General features: G+C 38.1%; 1 protein-coding gene across 5 annotated transcripts in view; it reads left to right on the forward strand.

Annotated features, from left to right (window-relative positions):
• SMARCAD1 (SNF2 related chromatin remodeling ATPase with DExD box 1) overlaps positions 1 to 27,987 on the forward strand; it is a 45,722-nt gene that overhangs the window by 11,538 nt on the left and 6,197 nt on the right. For 3 of the 5 annotated variants that reach the window (XM_075149581.1, XM_075149579.1, XM_075149580.1), the window contains exons 4-17: positions 2,618 to 2,795; positions 4,749 to 4,812; positions 9,121 to 9,209; positions 11,220 to 11,309; positions 11,968 to 12,052; positions 13,534 to 13,925; positions 20,806 to 21,008; positions 22,289 to 22,379; positions 23,580 to 23,679; positions 25,186 to 25,245; positions 25,456 to 25,531; positions 26,002 to 26,137; positions 27,190 to 27,327; positions 27,644 to 27,739. In XM_075149581.1, coding sequence (XP_075005682.1) covers positions 2,618 to 2,795; positions 4,749 to 4,812; positions 9,121 to 9,209; positions 11,220 to 11,309; positions 11,968 to 12,052; positions 13,534 to 13,925; positions 20,806 to 21,008; positions 22,289 to 22,379; positions 23,580 to 23,679; positions 25,186 to 25,245; positions 25,456 to 25,531; positions 26,002 to 26,137; positions 27,190 to 27,327; positions 27,644 to 27,739 — 1,798 coding nt within the window. Of the gene's footprint in view, positions 1 to 2,617; positions 2,796 to 4,745; positions 4,813 to 9,120; positions 9,210 to 11,219; positions 11,310 to 11,967; positions 12,053 to 13,533; positions 13,926 to 16,698; positions 16,786 to 20,805; positions 21,009 to 22,288; positions 22,380 to 23,579; positions 23,680 to 25,185; positions 25,246 to 25,455; positions 25,532 to 26,001; positions 26,138 to 27,189; positions 27,328 to 27,643; positions 27,740 to 27,987 lie in introns of those variants that run through there. The other 2 variants (XM_075149582.1, XM_075149585.1) reach the window with 2 other exon arrangements.

Genomic DNA, 27,987 nt, shown 5'->3' on the forward strand with positions numbered 1-27,987 from the left:
AACCCCTGCTATTTATTACCTGCTAGTTATATATCTGTGTGAACTGAAATGTGGTAATTGTCTGTGCCCCTTAAATGTTCTTGTGCTAAGCAAAACAAGATGGCTTAACCTGCTTTTTTGATAGTCTGGCTGAACTAATCTGCAGAAAACTTCTATGGGAATAGCAACCTTAACAGGCATAGTCACTTGTCAGATTTTCAGTCCTTACACAGAGCATGGAGTTACTGGAGCTTGTCAGCAGAAATGAAATAGTGCTTTTCCCTGCTGCTATTATCTGAAATTCTTGAAACTTTTTTTAATGCATCTTCCCCGAAGTTTCAACTTAAGGCAGATACTTGGTAAGAAAAAAAAAATTTAGTAGTTAGCAGAGTGAACTCCTGTTTCTGTCTATGGTTTAAGTTGTAGATTGTGCAAGGATACAGAGATGGCAAGCTGGCTGCATGCACCGAATTGGCTTGTGTGCAGTGCTGTGTCAACATAGTTACACTGCTTCTGGGATCAACCTGATTTGGAAGCAGTACAGGCGGTTTTGTACTATGTGGAGCTGACGCTAATAAGCTATGCAGGATCCAACTTGCAGAGCCACAGCTTGCTATTTCTGTACTGTATTCCGATTACTGGGAGTGAGAGACAGACAGCAAAGTGGCTCCTGGTGGGATTGGTGAACATAAGCTACATCCTCTTGTACTCTTCATTATTCTTGTGTAGCCACTGGTCTCTTACGCACCAGGCACACTTCGGCACGGTGTGTTGGCTCAGGTGCTAATTGATGTGTACTGAACCCACTAAGCTGTCTCACAAGTGGCGTTCTGGTTGAGCTAATAAACAAATTGAGAGTGTGGCAGGAGTTAGCTTGGATCTGGCCAGCCTTATGAGTTCTGGCTTGTGCTGAATTTAGCCCAGCTTTGCACAGAATCAGTCAATCAAGTGTCTTTGCACTGTGCATTTTAGTGCATGTGTTACATAGTGCTTGGGGGTTTTGTGAATTTTTTTTCTTTTTGCAGGGTATCCCAGCCCCCCTGATCCTGAATAAGGGATAGAGCAGAAAGCAGAAAGTTCAGAGGAGAAAGCACATCTTTCCTAAAAGGAAGTGTGCCGCAAGCTTCTCTACCAGAGTCACTGTCTGGACTCTGTTGGAAAAAAGCAGAACTCTAACACAAGGTTTTGTGGGTTGGAGTCATACTCGTTTAGCGGTTAAATGAGTGTTTCTTCACGCTTGATAAGAACGTGATTGTACAAAGAGGACAAGATTTATGATGTGTGCAACTCTGACTTTGTTGACAAGTACCTAGATGTTAATCCCCGATAGGAAGGGGTAGGGTAATTGCACTGTGTTACTATTTCCATTTGCATTGATTTTTTGTTTTTTAAATGCAGTTTATAAAGAAGCTTTTTTCCTCATCAAGGCAAAAAGATCTGAAATATGCTAGTAGGAATTTCAATATGCCATTTCACTAAGACTTTTTTTAAAGTGGATGCTGGATTCACCTTCTGAAGCTTACAAGTAGGTGGCTTGGTGGATTGAAGAGGAATTTGGGTTATTTTTTGTTTTGAGGATTTTTTTTTTTACTCTAAGAGGCACAACCAGAGAGTTCCCGTGGCTGTGTGTGCCTTTTGAACAGGATAGGGAGAAAAAGATTATTTGATGAATGGTTGTCTCAAAATAGTGTGTATCTTCTACATAAGTGGCATGTTACTGCTTTTTTCACAATTGTATTGCAATCTGCCTATTGCAACTAAAGAAACATATAGTGAGGAAAAACAGGTTTATTTTTAGTCTTTTACCTATATCTGGGTAAAGAGACCTGCAGGCAAGCCTTTCTGGTGGTGAAGCCCTTATGAAATGTCAAACTCCACACAGTTCAACTAATTTTCATTCAGGAAAGGAGATTTTCATGTGTCTATGGAGGGCAGTAGGATGGGAGACCTGTGCTTAAGTTCAACTCTGTCTGTGCAACTGAATATCGTGAAAAATATATAGGGATTGCTTTTCCTATAGGTTAGCTCTAATAATAAATCTTCCAGTAAGTTCAGGACTTTGCTTTTTTCAGAAAGGTTCTTCCCATGTTCACATGTTTAAGATGCTTCATAAGGATCTTTGAATTTTCTTTCTCAGTGAGCTGAGAACTAGGACAGAGAGTTGATACCACACCTGGAAAGTTTTTACAAAGAACTTATCCACATCTGTTTATCTGTTGGGCAAATAAATACTAGCAAGACTGTTTGAGACAAACTTGAGATGGTCTGATGTAATATAGGTAGCTGAAATGATGAAATGTGTTAAGATGGTTGTTGCTAAATTGGCAAGTAACATTTTATAGCACAATACGAGGGTAAGTCATGGTATTTCCCTTGTCTGTTCCTCCTTTCTTCTTTCCTTTGCTAAGTTGAAATGTGTTTACTGCAAACAGAAGACTGTACTTAATCGTATATGTCTTATTTTCTCCTGAATAGGAGTTATCACTTTGGGTACAAGTTGATTCAGTGTTACTGAATGCACTTAAACACATTTTGTGCGATCCTGTTGGTTTTGGTTTACAGTAATGTTCTGAAAGAGTAAAATATTCATAAGCAAAAATAAATTTTAATTCTTTTTCTCCTACCCCGTACATCATAGCTCTGAACAGTCTGATGATGATGAACAGCCTGAAGATGAACGACCCCAGTTGACATACGTAAATGGTGGGGATCAGCTGCCAGCTGTGAAGAAGAATGTAGAGGAAGACATCAGAGACGCAAAGCTGGAAACACTGAAGGAACTTTTTCCCCAAAGAAGTGACCAAGAATTACTACAAGTAATAATGCTCTGTTCTTTGATTTATTTTGATGACTATTTTTTAGGCAGTATTCCTAAACCTCTGCCTTTATTAGAGGGAACAGCCTTAATTCATATTAGCAAAAGGGTATATCAAAGTAATGTATTTTAAAGGAACTGCAGCCATGTAACATTTCCGTATACACATGCATACATACACAGACACTTGCATATATATAAAAATGAATATATATACACACACACACTTTTTTTAATATATATATATATATAAAAAAACCCCCACCCTTTAGATCAACTCAGCATCAGTGAATTCCAGTGTATAGAAAATTTCTCTATTATTTCTTTCTGTTGTGACGTTTAATCTTAGTTATAGCTGTCTTAGTTGATAACTATTGATAACTGCCTTTGTTGGGAGTGCAGCTAACTGATTAAATGCAGAATGAGTGAAATCATTGCCATCTTCTCCAGTAGATGAAACGTTGCACCCTTGCATTTATGACATTTAATACTCAAAGCCTTTAGTACTTCCAGTGAGGCAAAAAGAGAGTAGGTTTGAACTTACTGTAATTTATTCTCATTTTGCTGACATGTCAACCTGAGATACTCTTGTCCAATGTACAGTACAAACCTACGGTATTATTATGGTAACTTAGTACCGTAAAGTATCTTAAGTACAGTAAAATACATTTTTAGCAAGGTTACTTTTCAGTGCTGATATGTAACTAGGTTTTCACTAGCTTTAGTTTTCAAAGCTAAATGTGGTTTTTTTCCCAGTAGATCAAGTCTTATGTTTAGGCTTTCTACTTTAGGAAGAAAGAAGGGGTTGCAAATAACAGTTTGGAATTTTTCTCCTGGACATTGTAATAAAATTTACATTGTAGATGTCCAGAATGTATGAAGTTTCAATTTTTGGCCACGTATAATGAATTTAAACCAAAGAGTGACAACAGTTCATCGTAGCTTAGAAACTAGCTAGAAACGACATGTGGTATGTCTGACTGCTGTTTTGTGACTTCAGCGGTGTTTTTAGCTACTCAGTGGTATGTCGTGCTGATGGTATTTATTCTCAGGAGAGTGTAAGATAACTCCTGTATCAGCAGAACTTTGTAGTACATAGAGGCTGTGCAAATTTTTGTCTGCGGTTACACACCCACAACATTTTTGAAGGAAGGTGGAGGAATATTAGGCAAATCTATTGTTCCTTCATGAAGGATCTGTAACAGTCTGTCCTGACAAGCCCTACGCAACTGATGAAGGCTATTAAGGAAAAATCATGAGCCTTTTGACAAGGAAATTGTATGTTTATAGCAAAATTGTAAGATGCTGTTTACAACGTGGACAAATACTTGGGAATCAGGATTCCTCCTAACTTCATTTTTTGTGTTTTTTCGTATTTTTGACCTTTAGGCCATTTGCTTCTCTGGAGTTATCTCGCTTGCAAAAAGCATTCTAAAAGTTTCAACAACCAACTAATTTGTAAAAATGATCTATTTTGAGATTACACGTGGATGGAGAAAGAATCTAGGACTGCAAGGAAGGATAGATATTTGAAACATGTTATAAGTTTCATGCATGTACTTTCAGGAAATCGACCAACGTGACATAACAGTATACAGACATTTTATGAGTTAAGAAATTAGTTTTTTGGATCATCTGGCATTGTGATAGTAACATTGAATAGTTTTTGGAAAAAAGCTTTTAAGTAAACCTGCACGGTATGTTTGTGAAGTAGGGAAAAAAGCAATAATAAATGAGATTGTATTAAAAATGTTTTCCAGTAGGTTTTTTAAAGTGTTTCCAAATACAGCTTATGGGATAAGTCTAGCTAATTTGGTACCTGTGAATTTTGTTCTTGGATTTTATAATACATGTATTTTGGGAGTGTTTTTTAAAGTGTATTTCAAGCACGCTGATCTATCATTGTCCTCATCTATTCAACTGGATTAAATCTCACCACTTTTTTTTTTTGCAGTTGATAGAATCGGCACACACAATGGATGAAGCAATAGCTGCTGGTTTGAAGTTCAATGACGAAGGTATGTTTAACAAAAACAAAACAAACCCAACCCCTCAAAAAAACAAAACCAAAAAACAAACTAACAAAAAAAACCCCAACAAACAACTTTAGAAGCTATAGCTAATACAGTGAAGTAAACTTGGTTGAGAGGTATTTAAAAAGTGGTAAAGCATACACTAAAAGTTATACTATTGTTTGTTTGTTGTAATAACACAAAACCGAAATTACAGGCATTGCAAGGGGAAAGATGAAAAGAGGGTGCAGACCAAAATCCAAAAATAGAACAAAAAAACGGAATTTGTTCTGTAGTGCTTTATGTGTGGGTCCTTAAGCGATTTCTGTTCTTGCTAGTTCCTTCTTTGCCCAGAAGTTGAGGCAAATAGTAATGGGTTAGCAATAGTAATTCTACATGTTGTAGGTGAGAAATCTGGTGGTATGTAGCCTCTCATAACTAGATACTATTTGTGTCAAGGCCCATCACAATTTTCTCTTCAGGTTGACTTCAAGACTTGCTTGTAATTCTGAATAAGAGCTATTAGTCTTAAATGTTAGACAAATCCCCATGGTTCTCTAGCAAAACATTCCGCAAACCATGCCTTTGAGCCCTCAGAGCTTATTTAAGGTTTTTTGTTCTGCATCTGAATTTTTACAGTCTCATGCTGTTATAAAAACAAACAAGCAAACAAAAAAACCAAACCAAAAAACCCAACACATGATGTGGGAAAGTGGTGAGCATGTAAAAGGGTCATAATTCTTGGGCTTTGGGTTTGTTTCTTGACATCACCTAAGTCCAGGGTTAAATCTCTTGTCTTATATTAATGTTTTTGACTGATTTACTGGGGTTGGTGGGGGAAGAGTGGAAAGTTTGTATGAATATTAATGTCATTATAAAAAGCTGATCCGTTTCAGCAGTTTCCATCTGTTTGCAATTCAGTTGTCCATGGTTTTCCTTGAGAGATCTTCATGATTTGGATATGATGGAAAAAGCTATTTATGATCACTTTTATTTTAGTTGTTCAAAGGGGTTCATGTGTCTTTTCATGCAGTATCCTATGGATTTGGAAGCAATATGCCTAAGAAGCTCATGTGCTGAGAGAGAACAGTTTTACTCCCTTTCTAAAGTAGAAGGTTTTCTGCTAATTTGGGTTCCCCCTGTTGTACTTACCATATTTTCATCTTCGGATTTTTATATACAACTTCAAAGATTTTTAACAATTATCAGAAAGCTTTAAAACATTGGGCTAATTTTAATGAAGGGTTGCTTTTGTGTTTTGTTTGTTTTTTTCTTTTACCCAACCAGACCAGCATTTTGAGGTTATCACTGTGTGCGTGATCAGATTCTATAGATTCTTGGATGCTGGCAATAGAAAACTAAAGCTGGCATATTTTTGAGGGACACGCTATTTCTGAGTGCTGCTGCTCCTGGAAAATCCCTTCTTGGAAGACCATGATTACTTTTCAAGGGTTTTGATTAATATTAAACCAATTTAAGCTAATATATATCCTTAAACTTTGTTGCAGTTCAGTGTTTGAACTAAAACACTTTGATTTCTGGTATGTAGGTCCTGCCTTTTGGCCATTTTTGTGTTGATCTAAGAATGCTGTTCCACATCCTTTCAATACAAGCCCACAGAAAAATCTTCTTGGCAGCAAAATTCTCACTAATCACAGCTGTTGTATAAAATATTTAGTTAGGAGTAAGCATGCCAGAAAGTGATAGTATAAATCACCTCATTTTGGACACATTTTTTAAAAGTGGAGACATTACTGAACATCTGCTTATTTATGTTAATTTGTGATATGCTTTACTTGTTGCGAAGTGTTGACTGTGTGAGAGATCAGGGACAAGATACAGTTTTGTGAAGCATGGCTTTGCTAAAAAAGTGTGGCCAAGTCCTCAAATTTTTCTGTTCTTTCAAAATGACAAAAACTTGTATTTATAGCTTGAATTCAGTAGTTATATAGCTAAAACAAGAAGCATTGCAGATGACTTATAGGTATGAAGATTAGATGTGACACACTGAAAATATGAAGGATGTGAAGTTATAGTAATACCTGTGATTTGTTTCTGGTGTTGTTTGGTGTACATCTTGAAAACCATAAAATTGGTAAGGGTGCTTCTGAGCTGAAGCCTCATGTAAAACTGTCTGATGTTCACTGCTTTTTGAACAGGCAGAAATGACTGTTTCTTTTGTAATGGCAGGGGAGGTCACAGTAATAAGGTTTTTTAGTAGTGGTAGCAGCAAATAACAGTGGAAGTTACAAATGCCTCTCTAAATTTTGAAACCCTGGAGCTGCTTTTCTCATTGCTCGTTAATCATAAAATTTATAGAGAGAACAAGGATTCCTCTGGAAGGCCCGGTGTGCCCTGCCTCCACTCCAAGGATGGTTCCTGTCTAGCAGTAGTAGAGTTTCTTCATCCCCTCAGCTGTATGCTCCCTTAGCACAGACAGGAGTAATTAAGTGTACCTTGCAAAGTGAAAGTCTTCAGAAAGTTGGGGGGTTTTTTGTCATTTGCAGATGTGATGGGTTTCAGAAGACCACAGTTTAATTTCTAAAAAATTACGTGCTGATAGATTCCTGAGATCATGGTTATCCAGATCGTTTGCTACAGTTTAATTGCCTCTGAAATTGCTCACAATCAGGCTTTCTTCAAAGACTGTTAAGTGCTCAGCCCATGACTTCAAAGCAGGGAGATCTTCGAAATACTCTTATATGGAGCCCATGTATTTTTTAGAGCAAAGAGGTTTGCAGGGTCACTGTTTGTATTCAGAATTATCCATCCTGAATGCAGTTTTAATTGAGCTTAAGCAGTAATAACGTGAGGCTATGACTTCTAGTGCTTTACCCAACAGCAGCAGCCTGACAGCCCTTAGCTTTGATATCAAGACAAATGCGCATTTCTGACTTGAGCTAGTAGCATGGCTTTTCCTGGCAATATTGTTTAAACAAGGTTCTTGGGCAGAAAGGTCAAGGTCTGAGTGGTGAAAGAGAGCTACCTCCCCTCCGTTGTCACATTCTCTGGATGCTTTGAGCTGTGCCTCTTGTATTTCTAAATATAGGTATAAATATATACATAGACTTTGAAAAAACTGTTTTCTGGTATCTCTTGCCAGATCCTTCATTTAAGGAAAAATTGCTGATGCTTTACTTTTCTGCCTTTGGGATGTTTTAATGATTATTTTTTTTTTATTATTCATATGTCACATCTCTGTTTGATGTCAGAGAGTGTGAATGAGTCTAGTAGAAAATTTACTTGAAAGTATTTCCACACAAAATGTCTTTTTGTGCAAAGATGTGGCTACTTAATTTTCCACAACTAAAACAATTTTGATCATCCAGGCAGTCTTTTGAATTGGAAAGCAAGCTTGCTTTTTGCGTGTGTGTGTGTGTGCTTGTTCACGGGTCTCCTTTGGCAGTCTGGGAGGGGAGGTTGGCCAGAGATGCTGGTATCAGACATCAGAGCTCTGCAGGCAGTTAGTCTGCCAAGAAAGATTTAACTTGCAGTACTATTTCAGATCATGGACTAGGAATTTTTACAATAATTTGGTCTGGTAACAGTTGCTGCTTCAAGCGAAGCTAATGTGCAGAAATAGTGGTAATGTGTTCTTGCCTTCATGAGCTGTGCACGGCGGCAGTCAGAAAAAGCACCTGACTGGGCAGGTCTTAATGCTAATTTGATAATCTCTTGATAATCACTAGGGCCCAAAGATACTCAGAAAGTTCTGGCTCATACGAACTGTTCATAAGTCATATGGTTATCACTGATATTTAGTTATCACGGACTTAATATGCATAGTTTCCTTTCAGACACTTGGATTTAATGTTGAAAACTGTTTGGTGGTAACCTCTCTGGTGTGCATCTGAGCCAGAAATCAGTCATCAGCACTTCCAGATTGGCAGTGATATAGATAGTCCAACTCACGATTGGGGTTCAGCCTTGACTAAATACCAACTTTCCAAAAGCAGTCAGCTTGAATAAAAACAGACAGACATATACCTTTATGCAACTTGTGTGTAAAACACTTGGCAATTATTTAAAAAAAAAAAAAGCTATTTCAGATGTTATATATGAGAGATAATTGCTTGATTAATTGCCAAACTATTAAAGAAAACTTAGAGGTAAATAAACAGGTACTTTCAAGCAGCTGCTTTGCTTGGCGTTTCAATGCGTCTGTGGACTGGAATAGGAAACTATTATGGAGACTGGTAAACATCTTGTGCAGTTAATAAGTAGCTACTATAGTATTGATTTGAATGATCCTATTGTTTTGGGGTAAACTTAATAAAAGTAATTAATTCTTTTCTGCCTCAATTCTTTTTAAAGCTGCCTCTCGTAAAAGGAAACTAAAAGGTTCTCCCACAAATTGCAAAAACAGAAATGAGCAAGTCACAAAAAAGCCAAAAGCTAATTACGTAAGTACTGCTTTTTTTCTCTGTGCATTGTAACATAAGTGGAGTTACCTGACTTGGTCAATGACAGTGGTATTATGAACTTGGTGTGTTTTATCAGAAAATACAATCAAATTAAAATCTTGCCATCTGAATGAGGTTTTTCTACTTTCTTCTCCTCAGCAATTCTGAACGGAATTACCTGCTTTGTTCTTTAGTGTTTGTGGGTTTGTATCCCAACAGCCTGTTCACTGCTTTCGTGGAAGTGGTTGATAGCAGGTAGCAATATGTGAGGCGCTGAGTGCCATCCAGTTCTTGTGAACGTCAATGGAAGTTACAGGCTACAGATCACCTTGCCTCATCAGGTCATTCTTGTGTTTCCTCAAGCAGATGAAGTTCAACATCTGTTGCTTCTGTTGTTCTGTGTTATAGGAGTAATGTTGTTACGTATGTATTTGAAACTATGACTTGGGGAGATCTTTAAAAGGAATTAATTGGTTACGTTTAAAGGAATGATTACTTTGACCTCTGCTAATAAATAGGAACTATGTAATGATCCTGGTGCATTCAGGTTGGTATTTGGCAGATCTTACGCTCAGTTCTACAGTGCTGTCATGAGGCCAGCTCCCAGGCATCCCAGTAGACATCCTTGAAAACCGCTTATAGTAGAGAAAGGGAAATCTACAGTAAATACTGGAGGATAGTGACTATCTTTGTGTTGAAATTTAACCAAATATTGTCCTTGGTTAGAACAAAATAAAGAAAAGGCAGAGTTTTCCATGAAAGTAAAAATAATATTACTCGGATATTCCCCTACTTCCTGGAGGAGAACTGTGAATTTTGTGAGGCAAGATTTGCTGGGGTTTGGGTTTGTTCCTCCTCACCAAACCCCGGGGTTAGGTTACAAAGGAGACTTTACTGAATTATTACCCAGCCAGCCTAGCAAACAATGCTTCACTGGACCCAGTGCAGTTTGATTTCTGTGCTTAACAGTTCCATTACAGTTAAAGGGGAAGGGTTGGGAAAAATAAAGCTGAAACATGGGGTTTTAGAATTCGTAATAGAAAATTGTAGTGAGAAAACTTGCAGGGTTTTTTTCTTGCTCTTGCTCTTCCTCTGGTTCCTAAGAGTAGAGCATACTTTGCCAGCTGTTGTATGTACTGTAGCTGTACTCTTAATGATACCATAGGTTCACTGAGGAAAGGAACTGTGTCCTCTGTTACTCGGAGTGCTTCTTGGTCATCTGGTTTATGCTCTTTCAGCAAATAGCATCATTCAGCGAAGTAAATATTGATCAAACCCGTTGGCATCTCTGCTGTAGATAAGTAGATGTGTAACCACTTTGCATTCAAAGCTCTGTGAAGAAACTTGTGTAATTCTTTGTGGTGAATACATAACAGAGCAGCTTGTGGCATGTGGAAGTTTTGGCACTTGTTCATAAGAAACCTCCCTTTTTGCAGGCTGACAGTAGCTGTTAGTGAAGCTATTGTTGATGAAAACTTTTTCCAGCTTTTAATGTGACTCCATGGTGCTGTGACACAGTGGATTTTTTTAACCTGTAAATCTTCATATAAACACACCATTTGACATGTTTATAGACTCTGGTGGGTTAAATACTGCATGCTTGGTAATCTAACCTAACTGACTGACTATTAACCCTGCCATCTTCTGCCTTAAATATCATCCAGAATCACTAGTTTTTATTTTAAAGAAATACAAACTAGATAGTTCTAAATTATTTGTATTTTGGTATGTAACTTTGTACTGTGTATGCTTATCAAGTAAAGAATGCCAGTCTTTCATGACTGAAGACATTTTCTATGCTTGTGAAAGTTTTGGTCTTATTTTGATCATTGGCTATGTATGAGGAATCACTTCTGCAACTTGGATTTGCTGAAGTACTTTTGTCATTTAGAGTGGCTCTTCAAGGATAAGCAATATTGATTACGTTTAGTTGTTTTTAATTGGTTTTTTTTTTCTGTTTCTATGCTTGCAATTTACATTAAACCTAATAGATTTCTTTTTTTCACACAGCTGGATGAGTCAGAACCCCAAAGACAATGGGAGAGGCAAGAGATGCTTGTGAAGAAGCTGCAAAATACATTCCCTGGATTGGATAAGGAGGTGAGCTCCTGTCTCCTGATGGCACATCAGGTTTTGACTTCTTAAGAAAATTGCAGCTGTTGATAGTCCAAATGAAACAGTCCTTACACCCTCAGCACTCTTGGAAAGAGCCCACGGTAGGAAGGTCTTCGCTGTTGCTGCTTTTGGAATGTAACTTGCCCTGAACTGAGAGCAGTTGGATGTAATCAGAACTATATGGAGCTTCTCATCCTGCTTTTTTGGTCCCATGACAAGCCTAGCATAGTCAAATTTGATGACTTATTATAAAAATGCATGGGGAAATTATCCCTCCTTCTCTCTCACACTCTTCTCCCCTGGACGACTAGATACACTGTATTGGTATTAGTTTGGTACCTGACAATACTCAACAGCTGGTCAGGGCATTTTAATACTGTGTTTTAAATTGTTGGAAGCAAAGCTTGTTTATGTGTGTTCTTCCCGTTTTGAAAAGTGGAGCGCAGCTCTGCCTGAACTGAGTGTATAAGGATAAACTGAAGGGCTTTCTCCTTTTGATTTCCTTTATTTTGAATCATCTGATTTACAGGGTTTTCTTTGCCTTGTGCAATTAAAATTAAGTGTTCAGCCTTAACGTTATTATGCACAGACATTTAGGTTTTCTTTATCTTGCCACGATACAAAATTTCTTATCTTTTACTAGGAGCTGAGAGATGTACTTCAGGAACATAACTGGGTGTTTCATGAAGCACTGGAGGCCCTGAGAGTATTTGCAGAAGATGAAGACGGTAAAGACAGATTTATAATCCATTTTATTCTAAGATAAAACAAACAGACTTGTGATACAGATCTTCTATAATGTCCAGCAATGACAGTCCTGACAGCACTATGCCTTGCACTTGCACTGATACTTGAAATTAGTATTATGGAGAGGGTAAAAGGAGGAAACTCAATTTTTCTGTACTTTTAAGTTCCATGATTATTTTATCTTTTGCTGTGTAAGTAGAGATAAATATCTTTGCCTTGCTAATACAGATTTACATAAGAAGTTGTAATTACCTATGGATATATCATAAAATATATTTTGAAATGTGTCAAAGCCAACACCTGCTCCCCTCCTACTTGTTTAAAAATAAATTTTGGTTTTTAACTGGAGTAATTTGTAGATCAGTAACTGCAAATAACTGCATAGGTGACAAGTGACGTATGATATTTTATCCTTTTAAAATACATTCTAGGAGAGAAAAATACTAGAAATAGGCCTTAAATTATGCAACCAATTTATAAATACCAGTGCAGTAAATGTGGTAGGGAGCAAGAACCGTGATTCCAGGTAAATCTGCGAGTTATAAATTAAATACTATTTAATGAGTTGACTACTTTTCAGAGTGTTGCACAGCTGTCAGATACGTATGTGTTTTGCTGTACCAGCTATTTAAGTATTCTTGGGATAGGATAGTATTCTTAATTGGATTCTTTACAAGTGGAGAGAGCTATCAGTATACATGAGGTTGGGTCCTTACTACTGCTGCTGCTTCTGACAAGGTAGACATTGGGGTTGGAGTCAATCAGCAGCAAGCTGGGATTGGACAGAAGAGAAAGCGTTGCAAATGCTTTCTTCCAAAGAAGGAAGAAAAACCTATACAAATCACTTCTGAAAATGCTCACATTCTGTTAAATAACCTCTATCTTACTTAAAGGCAGTAGGGTTATTTTGGTCAGAAATACCTCATTCTTCCAATTTCTTTAACAAGTGCATGTTTTTGTTGTCCCACCTCTAATGTTGTACTGAGATGCATTAAAATGGAAAAAAAAAATTATTTTTGTGGTGAAAGTAGGATTGTTTTCTGAAATCAGCAGAATTAATATCGCTGCAGTTGGGTGGAGTGGGACCAGTATCTCATCCCAGTGATAATCAGAGTTCTTAATTAATCTGCTCTTACCTCAGAGCTTCTGCAGCTCACACATATTACATAGCGTTGATCATCTGTATTTTAAGATCGTTACTTAAAACCTTCTGCTATTTGCAGTATACAAATTAGCACTACTCATCTTACACTCACAGTTGGTACTATTTACATGTTTTAAACAGACTTGCATGGTGTTTGCTCCTCTTTTCTCTTAATAACACCTGCTGTTGAGTTGTTGTGTGCTAAATACTAGAGTTGTGTTTTATATCTATATAGGTTTTATTTTGGAAGAACAGTAGGGTTTAATTTGCCCTTAAGCAGTATGCGTTGACTTGTTGCCTTCTATATTGCATGCATAGGCATGGAATTTCCTCCCAAAAGTAAAGCTTCTGACTGGACCGAAGCCTCCGCAAAGAGCAGAAGCGATGAGAGTAAAGAGAAGCCAAAGCAGAAATCTTCCGGGAAAGAGCAGAACGGCTTTCGGAAAAAGGACAAAGGCAAAAGGAGCGTTTGGAGTACTAAAAGAGAAACAGAAGACTCGGAGGATGAGTCAGCTTCCAAAGACGGTGGTAGCTCCCTTGACGAGGACTACAGCAGCGGTGACGAAGTGATGGAGGATGGCTACAAAGCGAAAATCCTCAGCTTCCTGCAGGATGCTTCCCCGAGCGAACTGACTTTGATTCCACAGTGTTCTCAGAAAAAGGCTCAGAAGATAATAGCGCTCCGGCCCTTTAACAGCTGGGAGGCTCTGGTAGGTTTGCATTCTTCTTTTCCTATCCCCAGCCTGCCTAGAGTCAAGGTGGCTTCAGCCTAGGGAGGCTTAGATGGGTGGCCTTACCCTGATTAGGCTAAAATGCTATGTTCCTCCTAAGCCAATAGCATTTCAAATAGTGTCATATGACCTGATTTTGAATGAATTAAGGGGTGATTTTCCTGGAAAACTCAAGCTGATTGGCTGACATTACTGTCACTCACTCTGTAGCATAGAAAGTTGGTTGATTTCACTGCAGAAGAAGAAATTAGAGCTTTCACTTGGGAAGGAGGTGTTTGCTAGCCTGTTCTGAGCTCTTGTAGCTGAAAACCCATGCAGGAGGCAAGAACGTGGCAGGACCTTTACTGCAGACACTTGAATAGCAGCAGCAGCAGCAGCTTCCAGGGTAGCTCCATGATTGAAGGTGCCAGCATGGATATTTTCAGTTTCATACAAGAAACAGTTGTTGCCTTTTTTTTTTTTTTGTCTTTTTTCTTTAATGTACTGCAGCTTAGTCTCTAGCATGGTTTTTCTGGCTGAGCAATGCAGCCATTTTTTAGTGGAGCAAGCTACTGTGTTTTTATTAATAAAAGGTAAAGCATCAGAAGGCTAAACCACAATCCACAACAGAAGGGAAAACGATCTCTCTTGGTAAGTAGATTATCTACTGTCACTGGGATGTTACTTTCAAGTGTTTCCCATGGTTTGTTTGTTGCCTTCACATTTCATGCAGTTTCAGTTAACTGCAAGACATCAGACCCGATAAGAGCAATGTCCTGGTAAGAAATTTGAAGTGCATTACCGCAGATTTTCTTGGTTTAATTTATTAGTGCTTTGGATTTTAAAGCAGTAACTGTGCGTAGGCCCTCTTACAGAGTAATTGGTATGTTTTTTCATCAGTATGTGTTCTGAAACCTCCCCCACTGATGTATGCAAGATCCGCTTGTATTTTTTCAGAGCAGAATAGAACTTCTTTAGTATCTGTAAAACAATAACATTTATTATTCGGTGTGTGAAATGTTTTACCACAAAACAGTAAGAGATACTAAACAGATTTTTAAGGAAAACAAAATGATCTTTGTACGTTGTGTTGCAAGGGGGGGAGACAAGAGGAGGATACTTGGGAAAAAAAAAATACAAGGTGCAGGTATGCTGCAAAAGAAATCCGTTTTGCCCCAAGCCTTTGGCTTCTCACAGAACATCTGTCATACGGCTATTCCTTTCTAAACTTGTTGGATTTTGCCTGAGCTTAATTCTTTGCAGAAATATTTGCTACAGGGCTGTTCTCCTTTTCTCTGTGTAAAATATTTTAACAGAAAAAAAGCTGCATGGGCCTGTTTGCGTTCAAAATTTATCTTTCATAAAGATTGCTGCTGTCAGCAACCACATGTTTATGTAGTATTGTGAATACTTGCCCAGAGTAGTAGTTTGCAGCAGATCTTAGCAGATGTTTCATATCAGTGTGGATTTAATTGTTTATGAAGATCCAGTAGCTCAGTGACCCAACGTTCTTCCTACTAATTAGTAAGAATGGTAGAATAATGGAGAGAGCTCATTCAGTTTCAGCATTAAAGAAATTGGCTTAGTTTTAAGGTCTCTTTTTATTGTAATGGTATCTTTTGTAACAGCAGCGTGTAAAGCACGTAGAAGCACTAGAAGTTGTTAGCACTTGTTCGTTATTAGAATTAAGCAGGATCTTAAGGCTTTCAGCCAGAGATTAAGACTAAAGCCTGCCTACTTGGAAATTGAACATCTTATTCCAGGAAAATGTAAATTAAAATGGCATTTCTATTCTAGACAAGTTTTTTAAGTTGGACTAAGATTTTTTTCAGATGGATTTAAACGAATTTCAAGCTTGTGAAGTTATTAAGTTATTAAGAACGCTTGAAAATCCCAGCCGAAACCAGGACATTATTCTTTGGAGCAGATATTTAAGACGGGTGTTTAACTTGATCTAGTAACACTTAAAATACACAGAAAAAAATTAACAAACATGGTTCTCAAAAAATAGATGGAGAGAGCTGAAAATGTCCTTGCTCACAAGGATTAATTCCTTTGGCAATGTAGAAATGCCCATACTCCAGTCGTCAGTGCTGGAGGTGACTGGCTGGGAGTGCCTCCTCTCAGACACTAACTTGCATAAAGGGTGCTCGGGTATGTCCTTGAGGCTTTAGGTGTCTGTCTGTCTCCTCACTCGGAGAAGCGATGCCTCTCTCCAGAATACGTTGTGTGCATTGGGAGAGTAGTAGGTTACAAAATAGATTGGGATGTGTGCTCTGAGAGAGCACCTTTCTGAGCACTCCTTGTATTCACAACTTAAAATTGCACATTGCTTTCTGAGGGCAGAAGGTTTGGAAGTGTGGTCCCAGGGGCCTGTGCTGTAGAAGGAAGCCCAAGCGTGGAGCTGAGACAGAGAAGGAGGTGCGATGCCCAAGTGGGAGCTGCTGGAGCAGAAGGTCATGAGGAGCAGCTCTCCCCTGCTGGGAATTGGGGATTATAACACAAGGGGGGCAGATGGGGATGCAGGGGTAGGCAAACTAAAGGGTGGGCAGCAGAAAGCGGGGCTGTGAGGGCTAGGAGGAGGGGGAGGGAGGAGCACCGAGAACATGGCTGGCTGTGGAGGGCAAGGTGAAGACAAGGGTTCAGAGCAGACTGCAGGACAGGGTGAAGAGGAAAGTTCACCTCCCTGTGTCTTGGTCTGATGTTACGTGTTAGGTAGCTTTTGTGCAAGGGGACCAGTGTTCAGTGATGTTTTCCTCTTGCAGTGCAGGTCTGCTCTGTACCAGCTTCATGCTCTGCACCTCCTCGGGATAGACGGGCATTAATAAACTGAAAACCATTAGAGATACCTTCCCTCCTGGTGGGTCCTTTCTTACGCTGGCTTCTCACCTTCCTCCTGTTTGCTTCAGGGTCCTGGTGACACCCCGCTGGCACATTGTGGGCCAGCAGACAGCATGATTTCTTTCCTTGGGGGAAGCACTTCTGGGCACCCATCCCGCTTCCTCCTCACCCTCGCTCCTCTAAAAAACTTGTTGATGCTTAGTTATATTTTAACAGCACACTCTTTTCTGGACTGTTGGAATTGGCCAGTGTTGGAAAAGGCAGCTCTGAGCCCCGTTTCCTCAGCAGACAGGCTGTAAACATGGTCACGTAATGGTAATACCTGCCTGTGTTCAGTGTGTGCCGGGAAACAAGGACAGAGCCAAGACTGGCTCCAGAAGGAGCCCAGCTGAGCTTTTGGGGTCTGGGGAGGTATTCGGTTTCTTGGCCTGTTGTGTGCGCCCAATACAATTTCACGCTGCCTCTGGTAAATGCAGGGGTACGAACTGGAGGGAGTTGAATGCTACTTAGTTTCTTATTTTTAAGGGTTATAATTGTTAACTGCTTGAATTTCCTTTTAGCGTAGAAACATATGTATCTGTATGAGATTTGCTGTATCGTCTCATTTCTCTCATTTGCGGTATTCTATAACAAAAAAAGCCATCTCTTTTAGCATTTAAAGACTTTATGCAAATTAAACAATGTCTGTTGTTTTTAAAAATTACAAATTCTTAAGGAGTACATGCAAGTTAAACTGATGCAAAATATTACATAGAAATTCTGGCATAGCATATATTTAGCTTATCACTTTTAGGGGAATAGGAGAACTGAGCAGTCAAAGATGGACTTACTTGTCCATCATATCCTATATACTGCAATAGTATATGAGTTAGGAGATACAAACTGAAGGGAAGGTAGCTTCAGCTTTTTTATCATCTCTCATTTTGTTTGGCTGCACATGTACAAACTGCTACGAAAACCAAACTAGCAGGAAATCCAGAAGCACCTTGCATCAAAGGAAGATGAAGGGAGCAGCAAATGCATCAGGTTAGAAAAGGGAGCTGCTTAAAGTGGAACTGGGGTTTGTTGATCAAGGTTGAGGCTGACTTTCACCCATAAGCAGTAAAGTGAAATCCTAAATCACCTTCAAGTGGTGTAAGGTAAGCCCAAGTAGAGCATGCCAGTATGGGGGTTATGTACCATGGGGCACTGCTGCAGCCCGGGACTCCAGGACCTTTCTTCAAAGCATGCTGTGGAAGCTCATGGGTTCGGTTGTCTATGATGATCTCACATTTTTGGACATCATTTGAAAAAAATTCCTTTGGGAGGATGTCGGAACCTCTAGTAAACCAAAGGCCACCCAAGGATCTGCTTCGTGTTCTGCACGACAGGGTAACATCGTGTGATTCACATGTAAACCAGTGGCTAAAGTTTTACTTGTTGTAACTTGGAGATGAATGTTAACTGCTGACACGAAACAATACAATTTCTGTTAATAACAGATGGCTTCATTCTCCACGCCTTTATTTATAGATTACCGGATTTATATTCGTGCCAACCAAAGCTTTAGGCATCAAAACAAATGTTGAAATTTTTTAATCGCCTATTAAAAATCATGTTCTTTACGTCTCTTTTTATTTCTAAATAGAGGTGTCTACTTAGAAAACTTCTTCGCAAGTGTTAACATGTGTGCCTTAGCCTGGTTTAACCTATGAGTGTTGGTAAACTTTCTGGGTTTTGTTTAAAATGGAACAAAACCACAACAAACCAACAACCCCCAAAACTGTAATGGCAGGCTGTCAGTAGAGGGCACTGCTTTTTTTTTTTTTTTTGAATCAAAGCATAGCCTGCTTGTAAGCTTCAGCCTAACAAAGCTTGCTTTTACTCTGCAGTGCGGCAATATTGATCAGTTACTTAACACGTAATAGCTGAATTATACCACCCCTTCTTTTTTTAAGGAAGGAATTCTAGGAGGATATATGCCTGTGAAGTCTTGTGCTAAATTTTAACAGATCCCTGATTTAAAATTCAGAAAAATCTGTGTGGAAATTACTTCTGTTTTAACAAAAGAATGGCAAATCCAAAGGATCTTGTATTCTTCAATTCTTTAAATCCATTAATGAAAAAGGAAGATGTCTGTTCTTTACAGTGAAATAACTTTATGCATAAATACGCATGAAAATGCTATAATTACAAATATGACCCCAGTTAGGGCAGAAATAAATTTATTAGAAGGTTCTACACTTTCTGCAGATGGCCCTACATGGAATCCAGGGGAAGCTGATGGGCCTGAAGGGCCTGTTTTGACACAACTTCAGGCTTCTTGGCTCTAAAAGAAAGAATATCCATATTGTAGTGAAGATGCAAAGTTTAGAGGAAAGAAATATAAAGTGTAACTAGTGTGGACTTGAGGAAGCAAGTGGTGGAAATAAGGCTTCTGTGTCAAAATTAATAATGCCATATAGTTTAAAAGGAAAAAAAATTAGGAAAATTTAAGTTTTAATTAAAGACACAGTGTCACATGGTAGGTCTGTGGCTGGCACAAGGTTGTGAGAATGAGACTCGTGAGTAGCAATTCTCACAACAACAAAAAGATCAAGAGCTCTTGGAGAAAGCATATGTTCATGATTGATGTAGGAAGGATTGTGACATGGAGCCATTATTTTTTAAAAAAAAAATTGATGCTAGATTAGGTGCATCTTCTAGCAAGCATGAGTGAAGCAACCTCTGCTCTTAGCAGTAGACTCAGAGTACAAAGCAGCGGAGGAAGTTAGCCTTGGTCAAGGTGGGAACACATGTTTCGAGAAGATGAGGACATGGTGGCAGAGCAGTTACTGCACTTGAAGATCTCTCCTCAGCCAAGACAGGAGGGAATACCCTATTGTGGGATAGGGAGCCACAGTGATCCTGAACGTGGACTGTCCACATGGCTCAGCTGCAAGCTTTTGATTCAAACACTGATGTGCTTCATCTTTGTAAACCAGGCGCACTCAGGAGCGGTGGACAGGCCTTGCGTTAGTTTGTGTTGACACTGAGATTCTGTATTTTGACTTGCCCTCTGCCAGCTTGTTTGCTATGACATTGAGAAAATGTATTTGTGTATTTTATCTTGTTTGTCCTTGTAAAATGAGGATAATACTGACTTGAAACATGCACATGCAAAAAAATGGAGAAACCTTGTCAGGGCGATGATACTACCCATGAAAATGTATTGGCAGCTAATGACCTGGTAGATTTGTGTAAGTTTGTGTTTCATAGATTTCACAGGAGGTCGGGTTCATTGCAAGAAAAAAGAGTTTAGGTGATCTTAGCTTGGTGAAGAAATTCTCCTCTAAGACTCAAATGTGAAGAACTGAAAAGAATGAACCAATTCTTGCTGATCTTTTGGGCCTGTCAGTACTTGGTGACCACAAAAAAACTGACACAGTTTTGGAAAACTTCTTATTCCTTAAATCTTTATTTTTTTCCAGTCTGCCTAAGTCCAGTTTGAATGTGCCGTTTGTGGTACAGCTAGAACCGGACCGAGTAATGCTGAGCTCTGGACATATTCATAACAAAATCTTAATAGCCGCCTTCATAGGGTGGTTTGCATTGATACCTACATTACGCTTATGTCTTATATCTTTAGTATCTAATAAGGATTGCTCAGAAGGAGATCTAATGATAATCAGTACATTGTTTTCTTCCTTTTGCGGTTTTGTTCTGTGGGCCTGGCCTTCAAGGCTTGTTTTGCGCTGTACGTTGCTCCCCTTGAGGATTTTAAGAGTTTAAAGCTCCTATGTTTCACATTAGGAACTCTTCAGAGAAATTGTCTCTTTTATTTTAAGATATGTTTTACAGTGCAAGGAGCTGTAATGATGACCTTCAGTGTGGATTCACACAGTTTTGCAGCGGGCTGAGTGTGTAAGGAGTATTTGAAGCTTTGAGAGGAGATCGGGATGCTGTTACTGTCTGCTACTTGAATTACTTGCTGCCTGCAACAGCTGTGGATTTGCACCGTAGCACCTTTGCTGCTATTACCAGTGTTCATAGTATTCGGGCTTTTTTAATTATTTTGCAGTTTGCAAAAATGACTAAGACTACTGGTTTGTCAGAAGACATAGTGTGGAACTGCAAGATACTGCTGAAGGAGAGGGACGTGGTTCTAAAGCTCATGAATAAATGTGAAGACATTTCAAATAAACTGACAAAACAAGTAACCAGAATTACTGAAGACGGAGGATGTGGATGGAACATAGAGCAACCCTCCATTCTGAATCAGAGGTATCTTTCCCTTTTTTTATACTTACAAGGGTGTCGGATAATAAGGTATACTTGAAGACTGGGATTTTCAAAACTGTAGTGTCTGAAAGTAGAGTTGCAAATGTTTGACATTTAGCAGCTCTGAATGAGCTAGATAGTGATGTGCAACACTCGAGGGAATCCACAACAAATGTGTTTAAGTGTATCAGGAAAGCTGGTGAGGAGGATAAGAACATAAAACCAAAAAGATGTAACAGTGCTCAATACCTTGTTTTACTTGCTCCAGTTTTTGATGAATGTAGAAGCCAACCTTGAGTGATGGGATCACGCGTTGTCAACTTATTTCAAGCAAAAAGCGAAACAAAACTGCTTCTGCAATGGGGGACCTTACATTTCAGAGATGCCAGATTGAAATGAATCTGAGCAAGCTTGCAAAGTTTATCAGCTGGACTGAAGACCTCGGTCAGGAAGTTCAGATATACAAAATGATCTGGAACTCTGTATCCAGTGGGAGGGGCACCGGGGATGTGGTGAGGGGAAGGATTTACTTCAGAGAGGTAAATTGGTACGGATCTCCAAATGGATATTGGGAATAAAGAGAGAGCTTATGAGAGGAGAGGAATGGAAATGGGTATGGTGGGGGGCATTATCCTAAGGGTTAGGAGGCACAGGGGTGGAGTGGGAATGGCTGGAGTAGCAACCTGGATTAGATTTAGAGGCTGTTAGTGGTGAATAGCAAAAGGATTTTCAGCTGTGTGAAAATAAAACCTGAGAGGAAGAGGGAACTCTTTGGAGGGAGCTTATCAGTGATGTTTCTTCTTTGACAAAAAATGCTGAACTAGGTGACTTGCTCTTGAGTGTGTTTTTGGGTTCTGTGTGTTTGGTTTTTGTTTGGTGCCGACACCATCAGTAATTGTACAACCGAGCAAACTTAGTGATGCAGCTGCTAAATGCCACTTAATTTTTTGTGTATTTTAAAAATCAGCAGTTGTGTAACTGCTTTTAACTGATTGTGGATCACTGATTTTAGAATAAAAGTATTTATTGTAACGTTCATTTTGATCATTTAAGATGTATGAAAATTCACATAAACTACTTAGAAAGTTCAGAAATGCTCTTTGGTATTCAGGTGACTGATTAAATAAAGTTTGATGTGTTTTTCACTACACAAGGAGATCTGGAGTGCATTAAAATATAGGCAATGTTAAACTTACCATTCTGTGATTAACGTAAGTGTAAAGTTGTGTTTCATGAAGAAACAAATAAAAGATGGCAGCATGTTAAGCTTGATTTCTTAACAGTTTGGAACTCAAGCCATATCAGAAGATTGGTTTGAACTGGTTAGCACTGCTGCATAAACACGGCTTGAATGGCATATTGGCTGATGAAATGGTAAGTGTGAAACTGATTATTTAAGAATCGTTAAAAGTTTTGCAAAAATGACTTTGTTAAATTCTTTCAGATTATAAGTAATTTGTTTTAGCTAATATAACTTAAATTTCTAACAGTTTCTCCAAGTGTTTAGAAGCTGCTGAGCTCTTTACTTTCAATTTGAAAGTCAAAGGTAGCCTAAGATTCATGGACCCTGATAATTACAAGTCACATAGTGTTCTGATGCAATGGAAGCAGTTTCTACCACAACGGATTATCTTCAGACCATTCACTTTAATAGCTTCTTGCCTGTAAATATAATTCATTCTACTTGTCCAGCATTTAGTTGTAGTAAGCCCCTATCTTCTACATTTCTCCATCAGTTTCAAAACAGGTAGCTACCCATACAGAAAAAACTAAGTGGGTAGAAACCTTTTCTGCTTCTCCAGCATTTCAGCCATCTCTTTTCATTATGCTCCCCCTAAGTTTTGAAATAAGCAAGAAAAGCTTATGGGTTTGAGATTTTGTTTAGTACTGACACCACCAGTAATTATACAACAGAACAAACTTAGTGATGCAGCTGCTAAATACTAATTGTGTTGTCAGTTGCTTTTAATCCTGCCTGCTTTTCATCTTGTGAGTGAATGGGTGGATTTGCTTCACTAAGACTTAGGCAGTGTTTCTCAACTTCCTTATGTTTCGTAGTTGTAAGATCTACCTTATGTGCATATTTTGTGGTAGATAAGATGAATTTTTAAATTCATGTTACAGAAGACAAAAAAGTGAGTATTGGCAGAAACATAGGCTTATTTTAAAGAAATCTGATTTCTATATTAAATTCCACTTCAGAAATAGCTGGAATATCCATTGTAGAACTGGCTCAAATGGAAAGAAACAATTAGTTTCCAAGTAATCATTTGTCTGCCACAGTTTCAGGAAGGTAAATTTGTGAAGAAGGTTGAGGGATGAACTTGAACTAAAATGAAAAAATGAATCCCTGATGCTCAAATGTTGAGCTGAAAAGATAATTGAGTTTGTTGGCGATTGTACTTAGGAAGGAATTGTCTTCTGTAAAACAATGCGGTTAAACAGAACAATTTTTCTATGCAGTTTTGTACTCTTTAGTTAGCATTGATTACACTGTAATTGTATTATGAGTACAAAACACTATTATGTTCTACAGATTGTAAATTTTGTTTAAATGGATTTGTTTTCTCTTAGGGCTTAGGAAAAACAATTCAAGCTATTGCATTTCTAGCTTATCTCTACCAAGAGGGCAATAGGGGTCCCCATTTGATAGTTGTGCCAGCTTCAACATTAGGTAAGTTACAAGCTGCAAAATTATTTGTTTGTTTAAAAAAAAAATCGTGGACAGACTGTGAAACAAAGATAATTTTGTGAAAGAAAACTTAATTTTATTATGGTGATATTCAACTCCTTAAGTAATTTGAATTGGAATGCAAACCATACTGAAAGCATGCTTGTTCTGAATTAATTAGACCTAACATGGACATTTTTTTTAATATGCTCTGTATGCTTCACAAAAAATAAAGCTGCTTGTTACAATTTGAACTTGTTTAGCAAAGTAGTCTTTTTACTTGCTGAATATTGGCTGAAATTCCTGTCTTCAGGCTGTGCTTAGGATTAGGTTTCATGGCATTTGAGACATTCAGTGTGTTTTTTCCTCTTTGCTGCACAGAATCTGTCAAAGCAGATCAAAATCCTGAAACGATGAGGCTGACTCTCTTTTAGTTGTGTGTTTTGATTGTTTAGTAACCTCAGCCGAAAGCAGGAAGAATATGGTGGAATAAAATACATCAGCGAACCTGATGAGTTTGAGCAGAAACTAGTTCTCTGTGGAGTTAAATTTGGTTTTGTTGAATGATTATAGAAAGGAGAAAGTAGCAAGTTTAATTTAGAAAGAAAATGCTGCTTTTAATAGAAAATACTTCTTTGGGCTTCAAAAATTTCTCTTAACACCTCAGAAAAGCTTCCGGTTGTTCAACGTCAGTTCGAAATTGCCATTTTCAGTCTGCTTTTAAAATCCACTAGAACCCATTTTTAAAAATAACTCTTAAAAATGCGTATTACTTAAAACCTGAGGCGTACATAAAGGTGTAAACGAAGGTGCTTTTGTGAAGTGAATCGTAGAGGCTCACGAATTGTAGTGGCAGGTTGGCCCAGGCCATCCAGCACGGGGATGCCTGGCAAGTGCGGTCTCCTTGCAGCTTTCCTGATGCTTTTCTGGAGGCGGCTCCTCAGCCCTGGTCTGGGTCTGGCCCGGGTCAAGGGGCATTTACCAGAGACTCCCTTCTGCTGTGGTTTGGGGTCAACATTTGTGTTGGCTGTCAAGCAGCTTCCCCTTGGGCATGGTGATGTTGCTGGCTCTGCTGGGTTGAGTTGTCAGGCTTCCTTGCGTACTCCCAGAGGCACTGTCTCTCCTGATGAAACGCTTCTGGATGCGAGTACTGACAAATGAAGTGATTTGCTTTCTGAGGAATTAACTGTCTGGGGAAGAAATCAGGCTGAAAAGTTAAGCGTTGTATTATTTTTACATGGTGGTTGCAGATGATGCAGGGTCTGTTTCTGTAGGAGTTTAAGGTGCAAGCTGGTTAAGCAAGAGTTTCTTAAAGCCCAGTTGTGGGTTGTTTAATTTCCCTAAATATTATCAATTTTCCAGAGTTTAGACGGAAGGTTTCTTAACCTTCAGGAATTTAAAGGGATTTGCTTTAAAATCAGATGTTTGGTCTGATGCTGAGGTGTGTCTGAAGTTATGTAAGACATAATAAAGTATAAATTACTTGGTTTTTATTTTAATGTCTTACAGATAACTGGATAAGAGAAGTTCATCTGTGGTGTCCTGAACTGAATGTCCTTTTTTACTACGGTGAGGAATCTAATTTGGAAATAAATCCAATAATACAGTTGCTTGCGTGGTCAGCCTAAGAAAAGATGAATTGCTCATGGAAGCATTGTTTTAAGACAGTTGTTTAAATACACATATTTATTGCTGAATGTATTTCTGTGTACTGTCTTAATTTTTATATGTATATAAATACATGTAATTGTACTCATTTTATGTTACGTCCTTTTGTAGGATCCCAAGAAGATAGGAAACATCTCAGGGTGGACATTAATAATAAAGTTGTCGATTTCAATGTGATTGTAACTACGTAAGTACAGTAATTAAATAACAAGTGAGATTCAGTTAGCTCCTACTGACCTCTAGCGGTACAACAAAACAAACAATGTTTGGTGAGATGGGAAGGGAACTTATTTTTGGTTTCGGTTAATGGTTAACTAGGGTTTTAATAATGTGTACCAGATACTATGTAATAGATGCTTTAGATATTATCTATTAATTACATAATACATGCTAATAGATACATACTACTTTGTAATAGATTTGCGCAGTTTTTTGGAGAGTGTTACTGAGAGCACTGGCTCATCAAGTAAACTGTAATTATTTGCCAGTAGTAAACTGTGTTATGGTTGGTTACTTCTAGGCAGTTTTACTTACTGCCCCTCATGTATTCTCTCCATAACTTTTAACAATTTTAGAGAATTTAATTTGGTTGTGATAACAGTATGTTCATGTTAAATTTGCATTTAATGTGTCTTTTATGATATCTTTCTCTGACAGATACAACTGTGCAATTAGCAGCTCAGATGATCGAGGGCTGTTTCGCAGGTTGAAGCTTAACTATGCAATTTTTGATGAAGGTCATATGCTCAAGAACATGAGCTCTGTACGCTACCAGCACCTTATGACAATTAATGTAAGAGGTTTAGTTATTGTTGGGTTAGCAGGGACAACTCATGGTTTTTTTGTTTTGTAGCTATGGGCTGGGGGAAAACAGAGTATTAATTGTAAAGTTCATATACGCATAATTTTCCAGAAACTACAGTATGCAAGTGGATGTAAGTGTTGGTGTGGTCTTAGGAGTGGATCCTGCATTGTGAACTCTTGCAGAGAGACAAGCTCCCAAAGAAATGTAAAAAATTTCCTATAGCATCATTACAATGATGGTAGTGGTTCGTTTCCAGTATTAAGCAATTTTCCAGTTTTATCCCACAGTAGTAAAGATTGTAAAAATGCTGTTCTGATGACTTGTGCTGTAACATTGTAGTATTTAAGGACCTTCTCTGATAGGATTGTGCAAGAAAAGCTACTTTAAAATAATTTTTTCTTGTAGCTTGAGGCCTGAGTCAACAGCATTTTGGAAAAGAGAGAATTTGAGTACAGCTCTTTCTCTGATTATTGTGATTTAGCACTGTAGTATTCATACAATAATAATATACTTACGATCACTTATTACAACTTATTTTTCAAGATCATATTTTCATTAAAAGCCTTTTTAAGAATCTGATCTTTAAGCAATTAAACTATGGCTTGTACTTGCAATTCAAAACTTGTGCATAAGTACTGTATGACACTAGAAAAGATATATGGGAGCAACAATTAGCATATTAATTTAAAAAAAACAAACAAACAAACCACAAAACAAAACCAAAAAAAAACAAAAAAAACCCAAAAAACAAACCAAGAAAAACCCTAGTAGAGCCAGGAAGGCTTTTCTCACATCTGGATTAGGCTTCTTGAATAAATACGAATATCTTAAATTGATATGTGCTCAGTTCCCCACAGATCTGTAAACTGTTTATTGACTTAATTATTCCATGAGATCTAAACATATATTAAGTTTAAATAGTTATAATTTAAACCAAGCTCATTTTCTCAGTTTTCCGTAGCTGTGTTGTTTCTGCCAATATTCATTTTTAATCTGTTCGACTAATGGTTCTCATTGCTGTTTTCCCTTTGGACAAACAGGCAAAGAATCGCTTACTGCTAACGGGGACTCCAGTTCAAAATAATCTGTTGGAATTGATGTCCCTCTTGAATTTTGTCATGCCGCATATGTTCAGCAGTAGCACAAGTGAAATCCGAAGGATGTTCTCTTCAAAAACAGTAAGTATTATATATTCTCTTCTTGAAAATAGCATTTTAATTTTTTTTTGCTAGAACACAGCTGTTGCTGCATAACTTCTATTTTATTGGTATCTTATGGAAACAGGTAATGTGATTATGAAAATCTAGAAAATGAAACAATTAAATAAACCATTTAAAGTAAGAATGTGTCATAAAAGGATATCTCAGAATACTAATGGTCCTGTTAGATCTGTCTGTTCTGGCTGGGTTTTTCATCAAGTTAGAATAGTTAAGGTAGTGTTGTTACAGCTGAAAACTTCACACTGTAATTGAATTCTTGCACTATTTTCCTTAGAAGAGTGCTGAAGAACAAAGCATATATGAAAAGGAGAGGATTGCACATGCAAAGCAGATAATAAAACCATTCATCTTGAGAAGAGTAAAAGATGAGGTAATGTTTTATCTTTAAAATAATGGTTTCATATCATCAAAAAGCCTGATAATCTTCGAGACTACTAGTAGAATTTAAGATCAAATTTTGTCAGTGCTAGCTTTAGCTGTTTATGCAGGAAGAGCAAGAAACTTGAGCTGTCTTTCAGGAGTTTGCAAGTGCAAATGTGACCTGCTGCAGTTTTGGGTTTTGATGCTTATTATTTGCTGACTATTTACAGTTGGGAATTTTAGTTAGGAAAGATCACT

This window comes from Calonectris borealis, chromosome 4 (genome assembly GCF_964195595.1).
Source record: "Calonectris borealis chromosome 4, bCalBor7.hap1.2, whole genome shotgun sequence".
In the NCBI taxonomy this organism is placed as follows: domain Eukaryota; kingdom Metazoa; phylum Chordata; class Aves; order Procellariiformes; family Procellariidae; genus Calonectris; species Calonectris borealis.